The sequence below is a fragment of the Bufo gargarizans genome, chromosome 1 (assembly GCF_014858855.1).
Source record: "Bufo gargarizans isolate SCDJY-AF-19 chromosome 1, ASM1485885v1, whole genome shotgun sequence".
Lineage (NCBI taxonomy): Eukaryota > Metazoa > Chordata > Amphibia > Anura > Bufonidae > Bufo > Bufo gargarizans.
In genome coordinates this window covers 250,057,111-250,075,150 of record NC_058080.1, presented here as the reverse complement: position 1 = coordinate 250,075,150, position 18,040 = coordinate 250,057,111, and the positions used below count along the sequence as shown (strand labels likewise).

At 52.2% G+C, this 18,040-nt stretch overlaps 1 protein-coding gene across 3 annotated transcripts in view; it reads right to left on the bottom strand.

Moving 5' to 3' along the window:
- Positions 1–18,040, bottom strand: part of LOC122944233 (centromere-associated protein E-like) — a 152,396-nt gene continuing 134,356 nt past the window's right edge. For all 3 annotated transcript variants that reach the window (XM_044302462.1, XM_044302471.1, XM_044302479.1), the window contains 2 exons: positions 16,158–16,744; positions 1–357 (listed from right to left, as the gene is read on the bottom strand). In XM_044302462.1, the coding sequence (XP_044158397.1) occupies positions 254–357; positions 16,158–16,744 (691 nt within the window). In that variant the 3' untranslated portion in view covers positions 1–253. The remainder of the gene's footprint in view (positions 358–16,157; positions 16,745–18,040) is intronic.

Genomic DNA, 18,040 nt, shown 5'->3' with positions numbered 1-18,040 from the left:
AATTTTTTCTATGTAATTACTGTATACTGTGCATGGCATATGGAAAAACGGAACAGAAACAAAAAAACGGACCGCAAAACACTGAAAAAGCCATACGTTCGTGTGAACTAGGCCTTAGTCTATGCAACATAAGTTCAGGGGGGCAGCACAAGTGTCAGGTTCCTGGAGGCATGCCCCAGTGTGAGAACCCTGAGGAGAACATGGTTACTGGTTCCCAAGTTAGGTTTTAGATTCATTTCTATCTTGATCCAGCTCAAGACGTTTTACAATCATTTGGAGTTTCAGTTTTTCCTGCGCGATCCCACCAGTTATTGATGTCATTTGTTTCAGCAGAAGTCCCAGCGTATAAATCCATATCTACACAAGAGAAAGGAGATTTATTAGTCCACGAATATTTTCCGGTTGGCAGGAAAAATGTAAAAGAAAATGAAAGAAACATCTATCTATTGCAGATAAAAGGAGATTTTTGTGAAACTCACCTGTAAAATCTTTTTCTCGTCTTTTCCATTGGGGGACACAGACCATGGGTATAGCTTAGAGGTATTAGTAGGAGGGACACTATGCAAATGAAAGAGCTCCTCCTCCTCGGGCTATACCCCCAGACTCCACCAGGAGGAACTCAGGCGTTGCACAAGCAGTAGGAGAAGGAGCAAGAAAAAATCATGGAAACCATCGGACCAAGCCATAAGGTCCAACCAGAAACAGAAAAACTGAACTAAAGACCCCTCCTGCAACAGGAATAATGGGTGGGAGCTGTGTCCCCCAATGGAAAAGACGAGAAAAAGATTTTACAGGTGAGTTTCACAAAAATCTCCTTTTCTCGTGCTTTTTTCCATTGGGGGACACAGACCATGGGACGTCCAAAAGCAGTCCATGGGGTGGGAAAAAATACCAGCACCGCCAGGAGGAACGCCCCAACGGTCAAACAGGAACCACAGCCTGCAAAACCCTGCGGCCAAAGCCGCATCAGCCGAAGCCAGTGAATGCAACTGACAAAAATTTGCAAAGGTATGCAAGGACGACCAGGTGGCCGCCGTACACAGCTGAGACGCAGAGGCACGACTGCGTCTTGCCCAGGAAGCCCCCTCCGCCCCAATGGAGAGAACGGCAATTCTAGCCGGGGGAACTCCACCACAAGCGTGACAAGCCGCGGAAATAGCCAAGCAGATCCAGAGCGCCAAGAACGGCGGACGGAAGCAGTAGCCGCGAGACACACCTCCAGGACCCGTACAACATCCAGGGAATGCAGAGTGCATTCCTTGGGGTTAGCCGGAGAAGGACAAAAGGAAGGCAGGACAAGATCCTCATCAAGGCGGAAGGGAGAGACCACCCTGGGCAAAAAGAAGGGGACTGGACGGAGCACAACTTAATCCTGGTGGAAAACCAGAAAGGCTCCTGACAGGAAAGAGAGGCCAGCTCCGACACCAGTCTGACTTAAAAGCTCGTGATGGGACGTGAACTCACAGCCACTGCATAATAGCCCAGAACTTTAATCACTACGCTATGTAGCTGTATCAGAAGCTATGGTCACAAGGAAGTCCAGATGAGAACAGTCAGAGAGACCCTCCTCAAAGGCTCGAAGGGGGCCGACTGCAGAGCGCGCAGAACCAAATTGAGATCCCAAGGAGACAAAGGGGGAACATACGGGGAACCGAATGCGCCACCCCCGAAGAAAGGTCACCACCGGACCCTTAAGAGCAAGGGACCTCTGACGGCCCGCGCCGAAACCTGACCTTACAGGGAACTAAGCGACAGTCCCTGCACAAGCCCAGACTGAAGAAAAGACAGTACCATCAAGATGGAAAACCGAAGGGGAGGGAACCCCGAACCCTCAAAAAAGGATAGGAAGGCCATCCAGGTACGATAGTAAATCCGGGAGGAAGAAGACTTCCCCGGACTGATCATGGTCCTAACCACTGAATCCGAGAACCCCATCTTTATCAGGATGGCGGTTTCAACAGTCACGCCGGTAAACGAAGAGACCGCAAATTCCGGTGGAAGAACGGGCCCTGAGACAGTAGGTCCTGTCCGTCGGGAAGAGGCCATGGGGCGTCCGCCAGCAACCGAGCCACGTCCGAAAAAACCACGCGCGGCGAGGCCACTCTGGGGTGATGAGAACGGTCGGAGTCCCTTCCGCCTCGAACTGGCGTAGACCCTTTGGTAGGAGAGGAAAACAGAGGAGGCTGAAGTCCTGCCACGGAGACACCTGCGCATCCATCCGTACGCCTCCGGATCTCGGGCGCGAGCCAGGACCACTGGGATCTTGTTGTTGAACCCGGACGCCATTAAGTCCACATCCGGACGGTCCCATCTGTGGCAGATTTCCTTCGAACCCTTCTGGATGCAGAGACCACTCGCTTGGATCCACCGTGTTGTGGCTTAGAAAGTCCGCTGTCCAGTTGTCCACTCCTGGAATGCAAACTGCTGACAACACCGGAACGTGCGTCTCCGCCCACGTCAGAATTCTCTTCACCTCCTGCATCACCATCCGGCTGCGGGTCCCGCCCTGATGGTCGATATAGGCCACGGCCGCGGCATTGCCCGTTTGAACCCGCACTGGGAGGCCCGCAAGGAGAGAGGTCCAATAGGAGAGAGAGAGAGCGGAAAAAAATCGCCCTCAGTTCCAGAAAGTTGATTGGAAGGAGAGACTCTGCCGCCGACCAAATTCCTTGAACCGTGCGAGACTGGAAAAACGCCCCCCCAACCCAGGATGCTGGCATCGGTGGCGGCGATCGTCCAGGAGAATGCGAGAAAGGAACTCCCCGACCTCAGGTTCTTTGGGAACAGCCACCAAGGGAGAGCTGCCCGAACCCGCTGAAAGGTAAAGGATCTCCTGTTGCGCCAGGCGAGTGTGAAACTGGGCATATGGAAGGCCTCGAAAGAGGCTACCATAAGACCCAGGACCTGCAAGTATTCCCGAATGGAGAGGCACGGGGAGCGCAGCAGATGCGACACTGCCCCCTGGACCTGGGAGGACTTGAAGGCTGGTAGAATACTTAGGCAGCCGAGGTGTCCAAAATCACCCTCCGGAAGGAGAGCCTCTGGGACGGGAAGAGGCAGGAGTTTGGGAAAGTTACCAGCCAGCCGAACCGTTCCAGGGTCTGAACAGTGATCCGGACGCTGTCCGTGGTCTGCGGTAGAGAGGGGGGCCTCTATCCGGATATCGTCCCGATAGGGCAGCAAAGGAATGCCCCTGGTACGAAGAAGCGCCATGAGCGGTCCAGGACCGTGGCAAGGACCCGCGGGGTGGTCGCCAACCCGAAGGAAGGGCGACAAACTGACAGTGTCGACCCATAATGGCGAAGCGCAGGAATCGATGGTGGGATTCCGCAATCGGGACATGTGATAGGCCTAGGAGCAGCAGGGCGGGCTGACTGGGCCCTCTAGTGCCGGGAAGGCTGGTGCAAAGGAAGGGCCTCTTTGCGGGCGACCTGAGACCCCCGGCGGAGGAAGCAGGCGACGGCCTACCAGATGAGAAACGGCAAAAGGCATGCAGAGATGAACTCGTCCAGCTGATCCCCATAAGGTCTGGAAACCCCAAAGGGGAGATTAGCAAGGGAACGCTTGGTGGAGGCGTCAGCAGTCCCACACCTTCAATCAAATCTCTTCGCGCTGAGTGACAGAGATGGCCAACCTGCGGGCAAAGAGGGAAACAATGTCCCTAGAAGCTTCGCAAAGAATCTTAGAAGCCTGAGACATCTGGAGAACCAACTCCAGTGTGTTAGTAGCCGCATCTCGTACCGCCAGTTCCTGGTGGTGGTGTTGTAACCACACCGAGAGAGCACTGGCTACCCCTGCTGAGTGAAAGGTAGGTCACAGGGACGCGCTGCCAGCGAAAAAAGGACCTGGAAGAGAGTCTATGCGTCTGTCTACAGCATCCTGGAAAGAGGAACTGACTAAGACAGGAAGGGCCACATAATTGGCTAATCCGGCCACCGGAGGATCCACCTTAGGGGGAGGAGACACCTCTCCTCGCCGTCAGCAGGGAAAGGAAAGTATATTCATGCGCTGGGTGGTCGAGAACCTTATTAAGACCACCCCAGGCCCTGGACATGACCGCGGAAAAATCCCTCATGGACCGGGAACATGGTAGTCTCCGACTGCCTGGACGGAAAAAGGGGGAACTCCTGACCAGTGGAAGGAGGAGAATCCCCTTGGAGAATAAAGGTGTCTCGGACAGTCACCACTAAGTCAGCCACCCTGGTGGAGAGCTTAGGCGAGGGGTCCCGCTCCATGACCTAATCAGAGCCGGAAATTCTCCTTCAGACTTGCGCTCCCTAAGGGAGGGGAGAGTCGCCCGAACGCGCCTCTAGACGAGGGGGGGGGGGGGGGGGAGAGCCAGAGCCATCCGAGGAGGGATGCTGCTGCTCACGCTCCCTGTTAGTAGTCGGGCGTCTTCTGTGGAAAACCACTTAGAGAGGTGGTTGGCGTCACAGGATTTGAAAATGCCCTATAGTCCAAAAAGGACCTGGCTCGTCCGAGCCGGATAATTCTCCTTCGGATTACTCTCCCTAGGGAGGGGGAAGAGCAGTCCGCAAGCGCCACCGGCGAGGTGAGGGGGGTGGAGAGACGGAGACATCCGAGGTGGGATGCTGCCGCTCACGCTGCCTCTTCGTAGTCAGTCACCCACAGTTTAAGGGGGAAGAGATGCCAGTACTCCAGTGCCAAAATGAAGAAAGTGCCCCATCAGGATCCTTCTTCAAGTTCACCCAGGTAGCCACAGACAAATAGACACAGAGGGAGGGGGAGGGATTGGGCAACACTTATCTGCTCAGCATGCTCCCTCGATGTCCAGACCAGCAGGGATGCGCCTCTTCAGACTTCTGACTCCAATCCAGGAGAACAGTGCTCTGGAGGAGGGTAGGCAGCAGGCGTCCCAGCAGCTGGTGGGATGCCGGAGCTAACAGGTCGAGCCCGGATCCACTTATCTTCTTGGGGGGAAATGGAGGCAGCCAGGCAACGTCCCAAAGACGGCGGCGGGCACTCCACGGGGGACCAGGAAGGCGCCATGCCGACCTGTGTCCCCATCTAGAATAAAAATAACAAAAAGGAGTAGAATCAGAGAGTGTCAACCTCCTTCACCAGACACTAAGCAAAGACTGAGTTCCTCCTGGTGGAGTCTGGGGGTATAGCCCGAGGAGGAGGAGCTCTTTCATTTGCATAGTGTCCCTCCTACTAATACCTCTAAGCTATACCCATGGTCTGTGTCCCCCAATGGAAAAAAGCACGAGAAAAGTAATTGCTTACATAGAAAAAGATAGAAAAGGCTGCTGAAGCTGTAAAACACTATGTGGAGCACAGGATCTTCTTCAGGGTCCTGTACAGTACACACATGTACCAGAAAAATAAAATGGAGCCACCTTCATATGGGTGTCCAAAAGGAGGTGCTCATCCTGGCACAGACAGAGGGCAGTAGAGGACATGTAGGACCCCCATAGAGAGGCATTACTAGACAACCAGTACTAGTGAAATGGCCATGGTAACATTGGTTGGATCTTCTAGTTAAAAGGGGTTCTGCACTTTGTTTTAATTGATGATCTATCCTCTGGATAGAGCAGCTTCTGATCGGTGGGGGTCCGACACCCAGGACCCCCACCGATCAGCTGTTTGAAAAGGCAGCAGCGCTCCATCAGCACCGCAGCCTTCTCAAACAGCTGATCGGAGGGGGTCCCGGGTGTCGGACCCCTGCCGATCAGAAGCTGCTCTATCCAGAGGATCTATCCAAAACAAAGTGCACAACCCCTTTACGCTGGGTTCAGACCTGAGCGTACGCTCTGTATGCGCGAATGTACGGCGTTTGCAATCGAGCATACAGAGACAAACGAACGCCCATTGTCACGCGTTCCCGCTGAAGTCTATGTACGGGAACACGCGACAAGACGCCCCAAAGAAGCTCCTGTACTTCTTGGGGCGTCGGGCGTTTTACAGCGCGATCGTACGCGCTGTAAAACGCTCAGGTGAGAGCCATTCCCATAGGGAATAATTGGTTCTTGCCTGTTGAGCGTTTTACAGCGCGTAGGAACGCGCTGTAAAACGCTCAGGTCTGAACTCAGCCTTAAGGATACATGCCAAAGATCGTCAGTGTCCGAGGCACTGTATGATGAGTCTGGTTTCAAGTTATTATGGCTCAGAAAAGACCATTGTATGCTGAAAATATTGTATCCTGAGGCCATGGTAACGTGAACTATAGGCACCTTTATACCAACTGATTGAGAACAAACATTTGTATGATTGCTCGTTCCAGACACTTAGCCCGTGTCTAGGTGCAAATATTGTTGACGTGGATACCACAAATTAGCACTTCTGCACAGCAGATTGTATATGGAAGGGTATGGGACACTTATGAAATTAAAGGGTTTCTACCACCTGATTTTGACCTAATTAGCTCTCAGACACTAGCGATCTGCTAGTGTCTGATCTACCTAACTGCTATTTTCAGACCTTTGTGTGGATCCGCTTCACAAAAAAAAAAAATTGATTGATATGCTAATGAGCCTCTAGGTGCTATGGGGGAGTATTTTCAGCACCTAGAGGCTCGGTCTACTCACACTGTATGCCGCCCCGCTCGTCTTTCAAGCCCGCCTATCTCCTCTAGAATGCCATCCTCCATCTCATTTACCGGCCGAATTCTCGCGCCTGCGCCGTGTGCGTCTGTATTCGGCACAGTGACTGTCTGAACGCTCCCTGCGCCGACATCTCCACTGCGCCTGCGGCATCTGTTCCTCGGAGCACTCTGACGTAATCGGCGCAGACGCAGTGGAGATGTCTGTGCAGGGAGCGGTCAGACATTCACTGCGCCTGCGCGGAATACAGACACGCACGGCGCGAGAATTCGTCCGCTGGCTGAGATGGAGGATGGCATTCTAGAGGAGATGGGCGGGCTTGACGGACGAGCGGGGCGGCATACAGTGTGAGTAGACCGAGCCTCTAGGTGCTGAAAAGACGCCCCCATAGCACCTAGAGGCTCATTAGCATATCAATAAAAGTTTGTTTTTTAGTGAAACGGATCCACACAAAGGTCTGAAAAACGAGATTTTTGTATAACTTACCAGTAAAATCTCTTTCTCGCTCTTCCTTGGGGGACACAGGAACTCTTGGGTATAGCTTATCTCCATAGGAGGCGTGACACTAAGTAAAAGACTGTTAAGCCCCTCCTCCAGCAGCTATACCCTCAGCCTGGAGAGAGAGACTTCCAGTTATGTGCCCAAGTAGTGCAAGACAAAGGCAAGGAGTAACCAAAACCAATACCAACAAGCCAGAAAAAAACACCCGAAGGCCAACAAAAAAACAATGGGCGGGCGCTGTGTCCCCCAAGGAAGAGCGAGAAAGAGATTTTACTGGTAAGTTATACAAAAATCTCGTTTTCTCGCCCAATTCCTTGGGGGACACAGGAACTCTTGGGACGTTCAAAAGCAGTCCACAAACAGGGAGGGACCACAATCAAACGCGAACCAGGCACCGTAAACATCAAGGCACCGCCGCCTGCAAGACCAAGCGGCCCAAAGCAGCATCCGCCGAGGCATAAGTGTTCACCCTGTAAAACTTGGTGAACGTGTGCAAAGAAGACCAGGTGGCCGCCTTGCACAGCTGTTCAGCCGAGGCACGATTACGCTGAGCCCAGGAAGCCCCGACCGCTCTGGTAGAATGAGCGGTAACACCAAAGGGCGGATCCCTGCCCCGAGCACGGTAAGCCTCAATGATAGCCATCTTGAGAAAGCGGGCAACAACCACCTTAGACGCCGCCAGTCCCCTGCGCGGACCCTCCGGAACCACAAACAGAGAATCCGTACGCCGAAAGGGTCTGGTCACATCCAGGTAGATCCTGAGAGCCCGAACAACATCCAGACGGTGAAGCTCCCGCTCCCGGGGATGCGACGGGGCCGGACACAGAGAAGGAAGGACAATATCCTCATTCAGGTGAAAGGCGGACACCACCTTCGGAAGAAATTCCGGAACAGGACGGAGAACCACCTTGTCCTGGTGAAAAACCAAGAAGGGCTCCACGCAAGAAAGAGCCGCCAACTCAGACACACGCCGAAGGGACGTGATAGCGACGAGAAAGAAAACCTTGCAAGACAACAAGCGAGGGGAAACCTTGCGCAGAGGCTCGAAAGGGGAAGATTGGAGAGCCGCCAACACAATGTTGAGATCCCAAGCAGGAACAGGAGGGCGATAGGGGGGAGCACAGTGAGCAACCCCCTGAAGAAAGGTCTTAACCGGACCGAGCGGAGCCAGCGGACGCTGAAAAAGGACCGAAAGAGCCGAAATCTGACCCTTCAGGGTACTGAGACCCAAGCCCAGAGCCAGACCAGACTGCAAAAAGGATAAAACCGTAGGAAGGGAAAACCTCAGAGGGGGAGTCCCCAAGGCCTCACAGAAAACCAAATAGGCCCGCCAGGTACGATAATAAATCCTGGCCGAGGCCGGTTTTCGTGCACGAATCATGGTACGGACCACGTCAGCCGAAAACCCCCGCCGCGTCAGGACCGCGGTTTCAATAGCCACGCCGTCAAACGTAGCGACCCTAAATGCTGGTGGAAGATCGGCCCCTGAGAGAGGAGGTCCTCTCTGAGAGGCAGAGGCAAGGGAGCGTCTGCCAGAAGCAACATAAGGTCGGCGTACCACGGACGACGCGGCCAGTCCGGGGCGATCAGGATAGCTGGCGTGCCCTCCGCCGCAATCTTCCGAAGGACCCGCGGAAGAAGAGGCAGGGGCGGAAACACGTAGAGGAGCGAAAACTCCGTCCAGGGGAGGACGAGCGCGTCCGCGCCGTAAGCGTCCGGATCTTTGGCCCTGGCCACGTAGATGGGAAGTTTGTAGTTGAATCTGGAGGCCATGAGATCCACGTCCGGACGACCCCAACGGAGACAAAGAGACTCGAAGACGTCGGGGTGCAGAGACCACTCCCCCGGGTCGATCGTCGTCCGACTGAGGAAATCCGCCGCCCAATTGTCCACCCCCGGAATGTATACGGCCGAAAGGGCCGGAACATGAACCTCCGCCCAGCGAAGGATCAGAGACACTTCCCTCATCGCCGCCGCGCTGCGAGTGCCCCCCTGGTGATTTATGTACGCCACAGCCGTGGCATTGTCCGACTGGACTCGAACAGGGCGACCCTGCAGCAACGAAGTCCAGTGTCGGAGCGAGAAAAGAATGGCTCTCAGCTCCAGAACATTGATCGGCAGTCTGGACTCCGACGGAGACCAAGTGCCCTGGACGGACCGGGGAGGAAACACTCCCCCCCACCCCCGCAGACTGGCATCGGTGGTAATCACCAGCCAAGTCATTGGCAGGAAGGACTTCCCCTGAAGAGGGGTCCGCAGCCACCAGAGGAGAGAGGAACGAACCTGGGGGGAAAGGGGAAAATGCCGATCCAGACTCTCCTGGGACTTGTCCCAAGCGGACAGAATGGCCGTCTGAAAGGTGCGGGAGTGGTACTGCGCGTAAGGAATCGCCTCGAAGCAGGACACCATCTGACCCAGGACCCGCATGCTGAACCGGAAAGAAGGACGGCGGTGGGACAGAAGGCTCCGAACCGACCGATGGAGGAGCAGGCGCTTCTCCAACGGAAGACGAACCACCGCTGAATCGGTATCCAGCAGCATCCCCAGAAAGACCAATTGCCGGGAGGGAACCAGAGAGGATTTGGGTAGGTTGATAACCCAACCAAACTGGCGCAAGGTCTGCAGCGAGAGATCCACGCTGGCTGAAGTCAGTGACAGAGAAGGCGCCTTGATCAGGAGATCGTCCAGATATGGAAGCAGAAAAACTCCCCTGGAACGAAGTAAGGCGAGGACCGGGGCCAGGATCTTCGTGAAAACACGAGGGGCCGTCGCCAGCCCGAAGGGAAGGGCAACGAACTGGTAGTGTTCGGACCCCACTGCAAAACGCAGAAAGCACTGATGACACCGTGCGATTGGAATGTGAAGGTAGGCGTCCTGGATGTCGATGGAGGCCAGGAACTCCCCCTGTTCCAGAGAGGCCACCACCGACCTGAGCGACTCCATCCGGAACCGCTGAAGACGAAGGAAGCGGTTCAGTCGTTTCAGATCCAGAATGGGTCGCACCGAACCCTCCTTCTTGGGGACCACAAAAAGGTTCGAATAGAACCCCTTGAACCTGTCTCCCATGGGAACCGGGATGATGACCCCTTTGTCTAGAAGAATCTGAACGGCAGCAAAGAAATCGGCCGCCCCTCGGGAATCCCGGGGAACCCGAGAGCGAAAGAACCGAACTGGGGGAAGGGACGCAAGCTCGAGTTTGTATCCGGAAGACACAACCTCGAGAGCCCAGGCGTCGGAGACGTGCGCCTGCCAGAAGTCCCTGAACAGGAGGAGACGTCCCCCCACCCGGGTGGGTGGGGGCGCACCTTCAGGCGGGGGGCTGCTTGGTCGCGGGAGCGCGAGCAGGTTGAGATTTGCGCCAGGAGGGCTGGGTCCGAAAAAAGGGTTTCTTACGCCTGTCCTGGACAGGATTAGTGGACGGACCAGAAGCGGAGCGAGGAGCGGAAGCCCTACGAGAAGACCTGAAACGGGGGAACGAGGGACGACCACGAGTGGAGCTCCTAGCTTTGGATTGGGGAAGATGAGTACTCTTCCCCCCCGTGGCTTCCGAAATGATTTCATCCAAACGGGTTCCGAACAAACGAGCACCAGAGAAAGGAAGGCTAGTAAGAGACCGCTTAGACGCGGCGTCCGCCGACCAAACCTTTAACCAAAGCTCTCTCCTAGCCGACACGGCCAGAGCAGATGAACGGGCAATAAGAGCTCCTGCATCCAGGGATGCTTCGCATACAAATTTTCCAGCCTGAACTATAAGTTGAGTCAGGGCACGGAGGTCTTGAATAGGGACGTCAGATTCAAGCTCCAGATCCAGCTGAGATGCCCATTCTGAAACCGCTTTACCCGCCCAAGCGGAAGCAAAGACTGGCCGAAGTGCGGATCCGGAGGCCGAAAAGATACCCTTTGTAAGGGTCTCTACACGGCGGTCTTCAGTGGATTGTAATGAAGAACCATCTGCGACGGGAATAGCCGTGCTCTTGGACAAACGGGCCACAGGGGGGTCGACCTTGGGAGGAGACGCCCAGTTTGTGATGCAATCCGCCGGAAACGGATAACAAACATCCAACTTTTTTGGCGGGGTAAACCGTGCATCAGGACGGGCCCAGGCCTTAGAAACCACTGACGAAAAGTCAGCATGGAGGGGAAAAACCGCCGAAGCCTGTTTCTGGCGAAAGAAGGAAACACTGGTTTTCTCAGGATCAGGAGGATCATCGCGAATTTTAAAGGTATCACGGATACTGTTTATAAGGTGGCCCACAGCAGAAGCCAGCTTTGAAGGCAGCGCCGAATCCATATCCCAATCGGAATCAACCAGCTCCCCCTCAGAGGGCAAATCCTGCAAGGAGGAAGGGCCCGACTGAGAACGCACCCTTGGGGGGGATACCGAGGCATCCGAGGATGACCGGTGATCCACCCTAGGCCGCTTCTGGGATTGGCGGGCTCTAGAGGAATCGCCTGCAGAGAGAGACTCAGACGGGTCGGCCAGGACAGCGGACCCGGAGGGCCCAGCAGGGGAATCATCCGGCTGCGACAAGGGCAACGCATCTGCAAGTCGGCCCACAACGCTAGTGAGACTAACCACAGCCTGGGAGAGGGATCTAGCCCAGTCAGGGGGATCCAAGAGGCCAGGGGGTGACACAACAGATGGCGGACCCTGCGATGGGTCTTTGCAAAGCGAGCAATGCGGATCAGACTGCCCTTGAGGAAAGGGCGCCTTACATGCGGTGCAGGTATGGTACCAAGGTCCCACTGGCACTAAGGGGTCAGACATGTTGGTAGAAGCAAAGAAAAAAACCCGAGTCCAGGCCAGGGGGCTACAGTGAGGAAGGGTCAACAGTCCTACCAGGTCACAGAAGGAAGCTGCAGCAGCAGAAGAGCGGCGGTGTGCAATCAGAGCAACGGTCCGTCCTGCAGTGAGCTCCCAGAAGCACGCCGGCACGAGAGTGGGCGGGACTAAAGAGGCGCGGGAAGAAAGTCGTGCGGCCTCTGAATGAAGATCAAGCCAGCGCTGGCCGGTCCGAAACTCCGCCCCCCGCCGAAAAAATTATCGCGCGCGCGCGCGCGATTCAAAACCCGCGCTCCACCATCACAGGACCCCCGAATGGCCCCCGCCGAGCGGAAGCAAGGTAGGAGCCCAAGGAGGAGGGCCGGGAGTCGGCGTCCTGCCATGCAACGGCACAGCGGTCGCATACCCGGCCGCCCTCAAACAAGTCTCCCCCATGAATCATTGCCGCCGCGCCGCTCCAGACAAAGCAGGGCGCCCGGCCGCCGAATCGCGCCTGCAACAAGGCCATCAGTAAAGGGGAGTCAGAGAGGAGCACCGAACCCTCCGGAGAGGGGAGAGAGGGAGGGGGGGAGGGGGAGGGGAGCGGAACGGCTGCACTAGCCACCTCACCTGCGACGTCTTCACCCTCTAGTCCATCCAGCTGGGACGCCCCTTCAGCCACTGGCACAGAGTGACAGTAGCTGGAGAGGGGCTTGCAGGTGGGCGACCCAGTGCTGGCGGGATACAGGGGAGCATGAGCTGCCCTGGTCCTCCTTTTCTTCTGTGGGGGAGGCAGCAGGGCGGATAACCGGCCCTGGTGCAGCTCAACCCCGGGAAAACAGAGAAGTCTACTGCGACTCTGTTGTCCCTGTGGAAAAATCCAAGTGAAAAAAAGTAAAAATAAAAAAATTAAAAACTCTAAGTCTTCACAAGACAACTCTGCAGTGCAGAGAGTGTCTTGCCTCCTTGACACTAAGCAAAAAACTGGAAGTCTCTCTCTCCAGGCTGAGGGTATAGCTGCTGGAGGAGGGGCTTAACAGTCTTTTACTTAGTGTCACGCCTCCTATGGAGATAAGCTATACCCAAGAGTTCCTGTGTCCCCCAAGGAATTGGGCGAGAAATAGCAGTTAGGTAGATCAGACACTAGCAGATCGCTAGTGTCCGAGAGCTAATTAGGTCAAAATGAGGTGGTAGAAACCCTTTAAATACTCCAGAAAAAAAATTGTGGAATGTAAGATGGATAAAACAAGCGCATAATATTTCATACGACTAAAATTTCCATGTGCATCTCAAAAGTGAAATAAAACCCACATCATCTGTATGGTACACCCCAAACGTGTAGTGTGATCACGTTCTTTATGTCAAGACCAACTACTTTGAATCCATCATCCATGTGTCATGTATTGGCTTCAAACAATAGGGCACCATATCACACTGATGACAAAACTGTATACCAGGTGGGATTGGGGGTGAAATGCTAATACTATGACTGCATCTACTTGACATTCACCAACAGAAGGTTTACCGCTTCCTCTTGTTCCATATAAGCCACTAGTAGCAACTACTTCCATGGTGCTAATATAAAATCTGTAGATAAGGCAAAGATGCAGACCAAAACTGCGTTACTCTATCTCAGTGTCCTCCATGATGACAATGGGGACAGGAGGTGACCGTACGTACGTGTGAGGTCTTGACATAAAGAGCGCAGAAAGAAAACATCTGACAACCATTACCTGACTCTACACAAGGATTGCTATCGGAAGGGGAGGTACGTGGATCTGTTAATGATATAGGTAATACATTTTAATATAATCTCATCCATACCCTTTGACCATATTCCTATAGCCAAAGCCTTATGCTGCAACTTTAGTGGAATAAAACTGTAACTACAGCGGGCAGGATGAAGCTATGGCGCTCCATTGAGTTCCCATTCATTGTGCCGATTGGTGATGATGCCACGAGGCCCCCAGACAATGAAATATCGATGGCCTATCCTAAGGCATTAAAGTGCAGACATGTCATTAGGACATATCAAAAGTTTTGATCAATTGGTGTCTGGAGACCACCGCTAATAGCTGAAATGAGGAGGAAGAGACATTTTGCAATTGGCAGGGGTCTCGGCGTGAAGATTTCCACCGTTTAAGACCTGACACATCACTACGACGTGTCCAAAAAAGTGACAGTTAACACTTGAGGTCCCAGAAACCCCTGGGTTTAATTGTCCAGATTAACCAATTTCAATTCTGACGCAATTTGTGCCACAATTTGTCGCACACAGATTTTTGAAGCAAGTGCCTTGCTTGTTAAAGGGCTTCTGTCACCCCCCAAAAGTCTTTTATTTATTTTTTTAGGCTAATTAAAATCCTTATACTGCGATTTTTAAATATATAGGGCTCTTACCCTTTTCTGTTGGCTAGTTTCTTTAAAAATGGCACTTTTATAATATGTAAATTACCTCTCTACAAGCAAGTAGGACGCGCCTGCACCTCATTCGGCGCAGGCGCTCTGAGAGAAGGACGCTCGCTTCCTCAGCACTTCCTCAGTGCGCCTGCGCCGATGACGTCTTCTCTTTCGGGTTTAGAGGTGACGTCATTGGCGCAGGAGCACTGAGGGAGTGCTGAGGAAGCGAGCGTCCTTCTCTCAGAGCGCCTGCGCCGAATGAGGTGCAGGCGCGGGATTTGAATTGCAGACAGGGCCAGTCGGAGAGCACTCGCAGGCCCTGTCAACCAGCAAGAGGAGGGGGCGCTTTTTTTTAAAGGAGGATGCTGCGGCTACCAGCAAGTAGGACGTAGGTAATTTACATATTATTAAAGTGCCGTTTTTAAAGAAACTAGACAACAGAAAAGGGTAAGAGCCCTATATATTGAAAAATCGCAGTATAAAGGATTTTAATTAGCCTAAAGATAAAAATAAAAAAACTTTTGGGGGGTGACCGAAGCCCTTTAAGAGAGCATGGCTTGGTGGGAGAGGGGGTCATGGCTTGGCGGGAGAGGGTGGGGCTTAAAGTGAATCTGTCAGCTCTGAAAAGCGCCCCCTTCCCCCAAACAGAAGTATTGTATAGTGTCAATCACGTTATTTTTATTTTCATGCTCACTTGTATCTCAACATAATGCTCCCACAAAGCAGCAGTAAAATGCATCGAGAGGACTCCCGCGTTCACGCACATAATAGAGAGGACTGCTGGTTTGCCAGGGCACTGCGTCAGGAGGAGTACACGAAGATAAAAATCACACAAATCAGACTCTACAGCACACTGTGCACCGCTGGCTTGTTTGGGGGGTGTTTTGGAGCCAAAAAATGTGGCAACATTTTGGCAAAAAATTCTGCTGCAAAGTCAGCCAACCAATTGGTGGTATAACGACAGACAAACGTGTTTAGTTTTGCCCCACAGTTATCACTCAGCAGCCGCCATAAATTCGGCACAGCTATAGACCGCCCTTCTAAGTTTACACAGTCTACATTTTAGAACTAAAACTTGCCCCAGTGTGTTGCTCTACCCCAGGGATGTCCAACCTGCAGCCCTCCAGCTGTTGCAAAACTACAACTCCCAGTATGCCCTATTAGCTGTAGGCTGTCAGGCATGCTGAGAGTTGTAGTTTTGAAACAGCTGGAGGGCCGCAGGTGGGCATTCCCGCTCTACCCTGTCCTGGCTGGATGAGTGCTGCAGCTCTGACAGCATTAAGCACTTTTATATCCATTTTAGAAGTCAACTACTATACCAAAAACTGCCCTAAACACAATGATGCAGGATAAACCTTTTAAAGGTTTAGTGACCTTTTAGCTCCAAAGAGGACCTGTCACCTCTCCTGACAGGTCTTACTAAATACCTGCATTCCCCATGTAATAGTTCTGGAGCATCTTTTCATATAACCGCATGTTGTGGGTTCCTATGTTGCTCCATCTAGAACTTTATGAATTAATTGCCAGCAATGTACAATAAAGGTCCATCGGAGTGTTACCAGTTGGGGGTCTGTCCCTGCACCGCCTGACATCGGCAGCACTCAGACTGTGCAAGGACACACTCATAACTAGTAATGGACCTTTATTTTAGATGTCTAGTAAATCATTCTCATAGGAATAATAAAGGAATGGCATAATGACAAGAAAAAAGATGCTCCAAAATGGTCATTACCGGTACATGGTGAATACAAAACCAGACGTGTAAGGAGAGGGTAGAAGAAGAGACAGCCCTGCGATGGAAGTACTGCCTAACAACTCGTCTTTCTGAGGCAGCACAATGTCAACGAGAACAGAAGAGGCTCCACAGTCTTCTACATTAAACCGCTTGTATACAAATACACGTGGCAATAAAGGGCTAATAGCTTAATTACCTGCTAAAGTGCCAATGGCAAGGGAGGAGTTATCAAAAAACTTGCTTGGGCCATAAGGTAAAGATCTTGACTTTGCATCAAAAAATTTATCTTTAGGAGAGTCTGCTGTTTGTTCTGGCAAGTTTTGCTTTTTGCAGGGTGATGTCAAAGTGCTGAACAAGGGTCCTTCTGTCTTGAATGGAGAGACGGCACGCTTTCTATAAAGGCCAGTATTTCCTGGAGACATGGCAGGAACACTGTGTCGGTCCATTTTATTCGGGGACATTGGTTGAGGTCTCTGCACCTCAGTCTTACTTGGAGACAATACACGCTTTCTATGTAGGCCAGTTTTGCCAGGTGACGCTGTGTAGGAAGTTGGCATTTCTGACTTTCTTGGGGAAACTGGTCTAGGAATGCCAGTTTTGCCAGGTGACGCTGTATGGGAAGTTGGCATTTCTGACTTTCTTGGGGAAACTGATCTTCCTCTGTAAGGATCAGTACTACTATGAAACATGTCATCTTGATGCAATGAACTAAAGAGGGTAGTAGATGTTTCAGAAGATCCGGCCTTCAGCTTTTTAAGTTCATCTTCACGAGATGAAATGTTCCTGTTAAGGAAGGGAGAAAACAAATGTAGTAGTTGTAGTAGTAGTAGTAGTAGTAGTAGCAGCAGCATTTTTGTAAACCACAATAGCTGTTTAAAAGTTCAGATGCAGAGAGGAATGGGTCACGTATGTAATGGAGTCCTGCCCTGCATAACGTAAACGGGACGGATCCGTTTTGCAGCCCATAGACTTCTATTATGACGGTATGAATAACGGAATGCCTCTAAAGGCATTCTATTATGCATTCAGTCATAGAATTGTGTTCTGGTCCGTGGTAACGGAATAGATAACGCAATCCTGCTTTTACCACCAAACGAAGCATGAACGTATTTCAAAATATGAAATTCGCCCATCTCTAATGATAACCCAAGTATTTTTTTAAAAATAAGTTGCAGAAATGTTAATAAATACCAATAAATCAAAACATGCCAAACAGATGTACAACAGATGTATATCTTGGGGTCCTTGTGATAATCTATCAGCAGATGTGTACCTATTAAACTGGCTGACCTGTTACATGTGCACTTGGCAGCTGAAGGCATCTGTGTTGGTCCCATGTTCATATGTGCCCGCATTACTGAGAAAAAATATGTTTTATTATATGCAAATGAGCCTCTAGGAGCAACGGGGGCGTTGCCTTTACACCTAGTGGCTCTGCTCTCTCTCTCTCTACAACTGCCCCCCCCCCCCGCACTTTGTAAACATGATCACAACTGGCTCTGTCACTGTCTGGCCCTGTCAATCCCTAGGTGTAATGGCAACGCCCCCGTTGCTCCTAGAGGCCAATTTGCATATATATTAAAATATCATTTTTCTCAGCACTGGAGACATGAACATAGGACCAACACAGGTCAGCCAGATTCATAGCTACAAATCTCCTGACATACCCTATAATGGTGATAAACGAAATATGCAATCTGATGAAAGTGTAAGCTGTGGAATAGTACATTAGTATTATCCCAGCTTCAGTTAAAAAAAATCCTTGACAACCCCTTTATTTTTTTATTTATGACCTACCCTCTTCCTAGGCCATGTGACATCCTCTTATATCAGTGGCCTAGGCGCCGTTCACCCCCATTTAAGTGAATGTGGCCGAGTTGCAATACCAAGCACAGCGGCTATACAATGTACGGTGAGGCGGTTGGTGAGCCGTGAGGAGGCTGCGGTGCTCAGATCTCCAGCTAGCACTGCACCTTCCTCAAACAGCTGATCGGCGGGTTCCTGGGAGTCGGACCCCTGCCAATCTCACATTGACCTCCTTTCCTGAGGAAAGGACATCAATACGAGAATCCCAGAGAA